Source organism: Vanessa tameamea, chromosome 30 (genome assembly GCF_037043105.1).
Source record: "Vanessa tameamea isolate UH-Manoa-2023 chromosome 30, ilVanTame1 primary haplotype, whole genome shotgun sequence".
In the NCBI taxonomy this organism is placed as follows: domain Eukaryota; kingdom Metazoa; phylum Arthropoda; class Insecta; order Lepidoptera; family Nymphalidae; genus Vanessa; species Vanessa tameamea.
The window spans coordinates 2,690,018-2,700,691 of record NC_087338.1 but is presented as its reverse complement, the minus strand read 5'-3'; the positions used below and the strand labels follow the sequence as shown (position 1 = coordinate 2,700,691).

Here is a 10,674-nt window from a genome sequence, read left to right as displayed (position 1 = left end):
ATGTCGGATATTAATGTCACTCTAAATATTGGCAGGCAAGTACAAAACTATGACCGAAGTTTTTGAATATGTATGAACATTAATGATGTGTTAATTGTTCACAAATGATACGTGTGCGTCTCGGAATGCCCGACAGAAGTGATAACTTAAAACAGAAACGTCTGTCCGAAGTATGGTTAGCGTTGTAGGTTAGAGTGAGAGAGGAGGTACCGACCTACCGCTGCCGGATGGGTAAGAGAGAGGTAAGCCTGATAGACTGGCGCCGTAACGCGTTACGTAACGAAGCTGTTTACCCTCCCATAAGAAGTTATAGAAAACTTACATGAAACGCCATGCATAAAAGCCCGTATTGATCGTTATAAAACATTTTAAATTATTATTTTGATAAGAATTTATCTTTCGTGTCAATTCGAGTTTATATTGGGCATATTTTGTTAAGGTAACATGGTTACATGGTTCATGACATATCTGTAAGCGTTTCGGAGACTACTTATCTTACAAAGTTTTTGCGTAACTGTCATAGTTTACTTAACTCGACATATTCGTTGGTATATTGAGTTACATATATCTCAAAATCTAAAAAGAAAATGCCATATCCATCAGTATACAACAAAATAAAAAAAGACAATTTAAATATAATTTAAAATACTTGTAAAATTTATTTATCAATATATATGTACGTGTAAGTAAATAGTTACCTAGCACTTATGTATTTTTAAAAATCAGTCAATTGTTTATGCAAATCAATGAATGTATTAATTAAAAAAAGAATTACCTACATTTTTTTAAATTAATCTATCGAAAATAATGTTCATTGTAATATGACCGCTATAGGTTAGCGACCTTATAACAATGGCGTTTTAATTGAATTAAGTATTATAATTTTATTAACAAAGTCCAAAATTGGTGCGTAAATTACACACAGAAATTATTATTAGTAATTTAAATAATATTATTTCGTTGCCGAGGTTATACTAATGCAGGCGGTCGTTTGAAAAACGATAATCAGAAAAATAATTTGAATACCTTTTGTGCACTATATTAGGGAAAACGTTTTTGAAATGTGTTTTCTAACAGCAACATTAATTCTGTTCAGAGACACAACTTTGACGTTAAATTGAAAAGTAAATTTCGTCGAGATCTTTAATAATAACCAATGATATTCATTGTGGATATTGAACACGCTTTCTTGCCATAAAATTAAATTATATTTTAAGGCTGTTTTATTCCCGCAAAAACGCTGTCAGTCATTTTGATGACGTCAGATTGTTAAAAACAACAGTCGTGTAAGTACGACCGGTACTCATTCAACGTTAACAGCTATAAATATTTGGTGTTTTTTGGGAAAATAATGAATTACAACCGCTATCGATGGAATGTAAATACTAGCATTAAAACTCCAGAAAAGTTGCTTATCAAAGTGCCAGATGATATTGAAATGACAGTTTTCGCCTATCTGACGTCACACCATGGCGGCTAGTGTTTTAGGTCACATGATATACAGACTAAAAATTACGACTTTTAATTTCAATAAAATTAATTAATAATGCGCTGTTATGACTCAATATCAAAATATTTACATATATTTTAATATATCTACATATATTTTAATTATTATCAAAGTTCATACTTTATTTTTCACTACCGAAAATGCTCTATTATTTATGGTTAGTAACTTATTTATTTCGTATTTTCTTGTAAACAAATCATTTGACGTAAATTGCATGCATGACAGACATCTTGATATGCCATTTAACTTATTTTTTACTAGATTTACCCATGTGGGAGCTGTACCACCGATATGCTGACACATCTAGATTACAGATAAAATATATATGCCAAGGCCGGAATTTATGAAATTATTTCAAAAAATATTCTCAGAGAATAATAAAATCTTCTGTGGGCATAAATTTTCTCAAGAAATTATTATATTTTTTGTTTTCTTGTAGTTTCTAACCTAAATCAGTTATGTTAATTATTTTTCGTTATAATGATTGTTTAATCTACTTAATATAATTAGAATTATAATCAATGGTTTGGTCGCCGGATCGATACTGACTTCTTGGGCTATCATCGTCCACACTCGTAACACAAGTAATAAGCTTAAAAGGAGGGGTAAATAGGAAATGTTAGTAATTCCTTAATTAAATTGGGGCATAGCAGGTATTCGCTATAAAAAAAAAACAAAAAATAATAATAAAAAATAATTCACTATAATACCTGCAGAGACAAACAGAAAAAGATAAATTATGATTGTGACATATCTTCGCGATCGTTTCGGCACGGTGTTGTTTTAAATATTAGATTGCACAGCCATTTTTAACTTTACCTTTTAAAAAATGTTATTAACCCTAACGCCCCGCCCCCCTGCCCCACACACAGGCAGATACTGGTATGAAATAAAAAAACATTGTACTGTCACCGATATATGATTTTCGATTGCATCTTTATTAAACTTCTATCACTGTACATTTCTTTGGCATGTACATCATATTTTTATATAATTTTACAAATATGAAAATTAATAGCGAAAAATAATGACATATAACAATTTCAACTTCCATTAAAAACAAATAAACATCACAATTTTAAGCTAAAACACGACAATCAATATATAAAATTTTGTATAAAAATTTTTACTATCCACATAGTAGCATGTACATGTATATAACATTCTCAAACACATCAAACCACCATTAAAATATATATAATAATCTAATCTAAGCAAACGTCAGCTATGTATTTATTTCATATAAATTAAAAACAAAATATTCAATCTAGTTGAATAAATAATATTAAAAAAAAAAAACACAATGTAACAAGGACCGCATACTATACATTATCTCTATGGTCTTGAAGTTCAGCTAAGAAAATGCATCCCTGATGTGTCAGTACGTCACGACTAGACAATTATTTATTAAATAAAAGAAAATTAAATATTGAATTCCATGCAATTCCCTAAGAGCACTACAAATATTTCTTGATTAATATATCTTTATTCAAAACAACATAGATATGTTTATCCAAAGTTCTGTGGATCCATAATGAATATCACAGATTTATCAAGATATCGTCTCAATTCAAGGTCAAAATTATTTATCTGTCTTTACTTCTCTGGTTCGAATAGGTTCTAACGGCGCAAAAAGGATTCAAAACAAAATGTAGCCTTCATTTATTTAAAATTATTATTTCAATTATATTATACATTAGTAGGGTAAGCAAAATAAATAGATTTTTATCGTAAATTCGCGCCACCTCATACCTCGTCTGTTCGACGACGATTCTGACAGGAAGGCATTCTCTCAGACTAGTAGTCAAGTTTAAACAAAAATTTTGGTAGCAAAAGTTTGTGTTCAGACCTTAGAGTATTATAAGTGATTCAATATTATTATTATCATTTGTAAATGCTCGAAATGAAATAAATTTTAACGTAAGTATTTTTTTATTTATTCTAAACATGTAAACAGTCTTGCAATATACTGAATCTGTAAGTGGTCCTCCGTCCTGTGGTGATCCATAAGATATATTAACCATCTTTATATGATCACGTGCCACCAACCTCGGGTACTAAGATGTTATGAATCCTTTCCCTGTACACTGGCTCAATCAGCCTCCAAACCAGAACACTACTAAGTATAGCTGTTTGACGTTAGAATATGTAATGCATGGATACCCAGACGATTTATCAAAGAATTACCGAGTTATATTTAATATTCTGCTATTATATAATCATATTTCTAATCCCAATCCATCATTCCTTTATCAATTCATTATGAAAACTAATAATGAACAACTCTTATCAATATTTTTCTGATGCCCGTACCTTAAATGACGTCAGAGGTACCGTCATCAGAAAAAACGCATATTTATATGCAAACTGCTCGCGCTTAGCAGGACGTAATGTTATTTACATTATATACTTTTAATACTCTAAGGCTATGCGTTTACCACATATTATATGAAATATGTATGTTTATGTGCGATCACTATGATCGAAACCAATAACAATTTATTGATGACGATCACGGTTTTATTGAAAACGATCACAAAAAGCACAGAGTTAACTATAGACTACATAATTGAACATTGTGAATCTTGATTAGTTGGTGCGATGAAACCCTCGGGGGGCACTGATATGTCTCCCACCAGCTCTGTGGGGGGCTGACCGAGGTCTTGCATCTGAAAAAAACGTTATTATCATAATATTTATAAAGCTATCTGCTCTGTACTTTTATCTTTACATAAATGAGCCACCTGATGTTAAGGGCCCATGGACATTGGTACTGTAATAAATATTAACCTAGGGAACTAAGATGTTATGTCCCTTGTGCCTGTAATTATACTGGCTCACTCACCCTTCAAACCGGAACAGAACAATACTAAGAATTGCTCATTGCTGTGTAACGGTAGAACATCTGGTAATTGGGTGGTAATTTACCCACTTGGGCTTACATAAACTGATAGTCAGTAATATATGATAGAGTACCTGTTGCATCAATTTTAGTACAGTCTCGAATCGCTTCCGCTTGACATCCTCAGGGTCGGACTCCTGTTCCGGTTCGAGCTCAGCGCACACTTGTTGCATAAGAGATTGCTGCTTCTCGAACCTAGAATATATTATAATTATAAATACCATGTTTTTTTTTAAGAATCACTGATGACTATGATCATGAGATTAACTAGCGGCACGAGAGGTATAAATTATAATGCGTGTGTGTTTGCAAAAACAGAAAAGCTCTTAACATACATTGCATTGTATTAAACACCCCACCCCCCCCTTCAGACTGGGTAGGAAATATCTTGGGATCTTAACATGGACAGATATTTTTGTAACTGTTATTCAGATGTAAATAAAATATAAATCCATTAACTTGTCTATAAGGTATATTTTATTGACTCGGTTGAAAGATTGGTATTTACACTATCTATTACAAGATTTAGAGAAGTGTTCACGGCTCAGGAGTTCAAATGGGAATTAAGTTTTTTTTTTATATTGCTGTTAACCCTTCAGGCCTTTAGTTGGGGTAAGCTGAGACTCAGCCGCGAGGAGAGCCATTATACGGGAGTTCTTCGGGTTCTGTCATTACGTGCGCTCGTGTCCAATTGCCGGAGGCACACATCGCCTCCGTGTGGCGTATGTATCGGTTATGTACCTGTTGTGGGTATGTTGGCTATTGTTTTGCTATCGTCTTTGTCATAACGTAGCCCAAAAATGCGCTTTTTATATCTAATTCTCCCCTGACACGGCAACATGTAATAAAAAAAAAGATGTGGCTCATTAAAACCAAGCCAATTGTGCGGTCCGTACAACCTTTTAGTGATAGTTGATTGTAGAGTGGAATGAAAGTCTCTGATATATGATATTGATTGATATATTGATTGATAGATTGATTGATATATTGATTGATAGATTGATTGATATATTGATTGATAAATTGATTGATAGATTGATTGATAGATTGATTGATATATTGATTGATAGATTGATTGATATATTGATTGATAGATTGATTGATAGATTGATTGATATATTGATTGTAAGTAATTAAGAACTATATGATATAATGATATGAGCGCGCGCGGTATGATTGCTAGCCATACACGAACTGATGAATTAATGTGAAAATACTTATGCGACGATACAAAGCACTGTACGCGCTGCCTGGCTCGTACACCAATCAACGTCCATTGCTCTAATTTCTAAAGTAAACCTTATTTAAATATGTAATATACCTTTCATATTCGCTTTGTTCAACCTTTCCCTTATTCTCCGCTAACCAGGTGGGATATTTGTCGAGGAGTTCTTTCAGCGACGGGTACAGCACTTCCTTCGAAAGCAATGACTGCATCATACCTTGCATGAACGGAACGAACATGTTGCCATCCTGAAATGTTTCCAAAGAATGATTGATATTCAAATTTAATAATTATAATCTTTAAAACAGTGAAATACTTGGTATATTTATTGTGTTAACACTGTATAATTAATTTTGTAATTGTAGAGATTTTTGACAGGACCATTGTGGTGATTATTTTGATTGTTGAACAATGCTCTCTTGATTTTCAAATGACAAATTATTAACTGTTGATACAAAAGGTTACAAGCTCACATGACAATCACCGATTAAGAAAAAGTATAAAATAAAAGTTGTCAACTAATAACGATAACAAATAACCTTATTTGAGTTCATATATGCCAACAGTAACGACCGAAAGAGAGAAATCGTGTAAATAAATGCCATGAATTGTTGATGCGAGGAACAATTCATATTTCACCTATGACCAATCGGTAAAGAGCTTGATTAATCTATGATATTCACTATGGATTTGCAAAAAATGACTGACGAAACTGCTATCGGCCAAAATTTTGGAAGTAAAATTAAAATGGATAAAGTATATATATTTTAAATAAAGATATATTGATCATAAACTCTTAGTAGTGCACAATATACTGAGTTATTAGCAAATCTCATGAAATACGTAAATTGGTTTGTTTATTTTTTTTCCCAGTTCCATTGGAATTGGAATATATACATATGAAAAACGATTTCAGTTTTTATTATATTGTAATTATTATATTACTAAAATTACCTGGTTCCCGTCATTGACATTGAAATTATTGAACATGTTCGCTAGATCCTGTTCGGAGAAGGGCGTTTGTAGTGTCTCCGTGTTTGTATTCAAGTTTTGTAACGTCTGTGATATGGCTGCTGATACCTGAAATATTATTAGCACTATTATACTAGTGTTACAACGGTTATAATAATGATTATGTCTTCCTGAGTTAGGCCATTGTGGTCAGTAAGCATTAAATATTTCAAAATATAAATTGAAATGGAACACGTGTTTTTGTGTTTAATTCCTATGTTGTATAAAGATTGTTTTTGATAGGTACTACTGGCAATTTCTGCTGTCCAATCTGATGTTTGTGCCAGGACCTCATAATTTATGACATGTAACTCCACTAGGCCAAAGATCTTGAAATCAGACATCACCATCTGTGTATTAGTGTACTGTTCTGTCAATATTAAGCATTATAGTTACTTCATCAATTTTCTCTTGTACAACTGGATCACTCGGTGCGGGTTCATTCTCACTAACTTCAGTCGGAGGGTTTAATACTTGTGCCGCTGCTTCTGTAATTTAAATGTATTTATGTAACAACTTTAGTTTAACTATTGGTTTTTATATATGACTTACTATATTACTATGAAATCAATTAAAAAAAAAAACAAACAAAATGTTAAATTTAAATATTAAAAAAAAATCAAAATTATGTGCAATAATTACTAAACAAGTCATTTTAAAGGAAGAATATAGAAAAATAAAATTAAGAAACCATTGTGAGGAAACATTGCTGCTTGAGTCAAATGAATATCTACATTGGAGTAAGCTCTTCGAAAAATAGACATTTTACCCATAAAAGGGGACATTTGTTTACTTTAAAGACTCATTTCAATATAAAAACGAAATAAACATTTTTAATAATTTACCTGCCATTTTTGAAAATGTTTGTGCTATCTGTTCTTGAGTTATTTGGTCCTCTAAAAAAATAAAAACAGATTATTAGTACGGAAATTTAAATGTAAACAAAAATAAATAAAATAAAAAAATATTATTAATTATTATAATAAAAAATTAATAGATTTTACATTAGCTTTTATTTATAAATAAATTCTTGGTATTTTTATAATTATTAAGATTAGGTCACCTTAGACTGCCATATTGAATTTGATTTGATAATATATTACAAGCAAGATGAAGTTACAAGCTATATGAAAACATAAGAGATCACGTTAAGTATAGGGTTACCGCACTGGATTATCTGAGGATACAAATACTGTTTAACTCATTCATTTTTAAAGGTTAATGTTGAAAACAGTTCTATTGCAGTGGAGACAACAGCCACTTATCTCTAATTAGTCAAATCATATCACTTCCCTATACTAATAAAGAATTAAATAAATAATAATTATTAAAATTTTTTTTTAAATTATATATAATTTTTATATTAACACAATATGTAATAATCGTACACATTGTATATGAAACTTCAAGATTTTGTTATTATTTAGCTTTACCATTTTTAAACTTTATAATAATATATGAAATCTAACCTGGTACACCACTAAATCCGCCGAGGATGGCCGCCATATTGCTCTCAAACTGAGCGGCAGCCTCCTTAATAAAATCTTCACTCCACATGTTTTGAGCTGCCACACCATCCTCAGGTTGGGAGCTCTGGTCTGGTTTCTTAGTCATGTCTTGTAAGGCACCTAGAAGAATTAAGTCAAATAAATATATTTCTTTATAGTAACAATTCTGTATCATTCTGATGTTTCAATTGTGACTGTGAATGGTGACCTTCACACTAAGGGATATTGAGGCAATTCATATTATTCTATAGTTAGTAAGTTTAGATAAACTAACAAGAAATATTTTAAACTTTTTTTAAGTTGGCTCCCTTACACAAGCCTTGGTTGAGATTAGATGGCTCTATTCCTTTGTTTTTCTATGAAACACACATAGATAAACTGGCAAATGGTCACCATAACTTTGGTGCTGTAGGAAATAGTTACCATTCCTTACATTGCCAATCAGCCACAAACCTAATGATCTTCCTTGTGCCTATAGTTACAATGGTTTCAACCCTGAATACAACACAAATCATTGCTATCTAGCCGTAGAATATGTCAAGAGTGGGTGGTACCTACAGACAGGCTTGCACAAAGCACTACCACCAAGTGAGTGCTACATTTTGTCTGTTAATCTCACCTTTATGAAGGTCATTTCAATTCAATTTAGTTAGTGTAGTTCATTTGAAAGGTAAATTGTTCAGCCATTTAACCATTTCCTTGTATTCTAATCTATAGTCAAAATAAGTCTTTAAAAAAGCTAGAACCTTGTGTGGAAATTTTATACTAAGTGTCATTTTTAAAAAAAAATTTTACCCACATTTTTAATATATGGTCCAATAGCTGGATGACAGGGAAAAACTCATTCGGGTTTTGGTTTGGTTTATTTGTATTTATAAAATAATAAACCTTTTCATATAACCAATCATAGATATTATTATTATTCATATTAATTAAACTTTAAGATTATGTGTGTGAAAATTTATTTGAATGAACCTCTGATTTATGCAATGTGGAATTTTATTAAAGATAACAGAATATTAAAAATAAATCGAGAGATATTTGACATTGTTGAGAGTTATTTTATGTAAGACTAACATTGAAATTAGACATGCTTATTTCATAATGTGTACCAAATTAGTTGATGTTTTAGTTTAGTTAACATTTGGCTTCTAAGTATAACAGCATGTAGATAACTCTCTATTTTCTTTCTGATTAAACAGATTACTTAAAAAACATTGATATGAGACTTATATTATCTGATGTCACTAATAACCAATAAAATAAATTTTAGAACAACAAATGAACAAAAAGCTTAATTATGTGTTATCACTTTAAATTGTCTTTTTTTTTGTTCTATTGTACAATTATTGTATTAGTGCTCTGAATATGATATCAGACAAAAAAACAATTACAATAGTTTTTTTTTAATAAGAACTTAATAGTTGAAGGAGGAAATTTATAGGAATTGTTGTGTAACCCGAATATAGGTTACTTTAATTTAAAATAATACCACTTACTGTCCAATAAATCGTCGAGCTCGGGATCAACGTCACTTTTTGCAACATCCTTATTTTCTGACATTGTAATTAAAGTTTTTAAGTAAATTAATTACTATAAAATTACGGAACTCACGTCGTATTCCGTAAATTCGGAAAAAAATTTGACTGATAAAACTTTAGTTGCCACAATTTAAAATTTGTCACAAGACTTACCATAGACTAACCTAATCTGTATGTAGAATAAATAAAGACGGCGCCATACATGTCTGGTATATTCATATACATATAATTATAAACACAAAATGTTAATGTTATTTATATAAATAAAATATTTATTTATTAAATACATATAATATATCGTATCATCATTTTTTAATTATCATGGTAAATGATTATAAGAGGACTAGGGCGTAATCAGGTGTCGAAATAAAATTTCATATTTACTGGTTACACTTTATGTATAATTAATTCACCATTTATCTCGATACAAGTACTAATCATAATAATTATTAAGTGCAATTACACATAGCACGAATACCGTTTACTTTCATACCTAGTACATTTTATAAACATTCGAATATTAAACTTAATGTAAATAATATTAGTTCGTTTATGTATATGTATTATGTTCAATAAAATTTACTAATTTTACATACTAGTAGTTAATGTTGCCTCACTCCCTTTATTTATATTCACCCGTATATAGTAGACTATTGTAGTCTCAAATTAAATTTATATTGCTGGTACAAATACGATTATTTTATTACTAGAATAACTTTTTCCGCAAGTTTCTCATAAGTTAAAATTTGGTTTAGTACATATTATAGCAAAAAGAGACTTCAAATTTTATAAGCCACAAGCTATATGAATGTTTAAAACGTAAATTATAACCATTTTTTAATTACTAAGCTCATTACATTAAAGTAGAAGACAAACCTTCACTTGTGAGTGAATCGCTTTGAAATAGACATTTACTAAGAACACAATTTTTAAAATTTAAATTAATGTTAAAGTACGTTTCCTCTGGTTTAGAAAGT

At 30.5% G+C, this 10,674-nt stretch overlaps 1 protein-coding gene across 1 annotated transcript; it reads right to left on the bottom strand.

Annotated features, from left to right (window-relative positions):
- Positions 1-3,978: 3,978 nt before the first annotated feature.
- On the bottom strand, positions 3,979-9,855 carry LOC113391722 (peroxisomal biogenesis factor 19). Its single transcript, XM_026627782.2, has 8 exons — positions 9,656-9,855; positions 8,118-8,276; positions 7,494-7,544; positions 7,045-7,136; positions 6,592-6,717; positions 5,734-5,885; positions 4,487-4,607; positions 3,979-4,179 (listed from the first exon to the last, which is right to left on the bottom strand). The coding sequence occupies exons 1-8, from the start codon at positions 9,717-9,719 to the stop codon at positions 4,072-4,074; spliced, it is 873 nt and encodes a 290-aa protein (XP_026483567.1). The 5' UTR covers positions 9,720-9,855; the 3' UTR covers positions 3,979-4,071.
- Between the last annotated feature and the right edge of the window lie 819 nt (positions 9,856-10,674).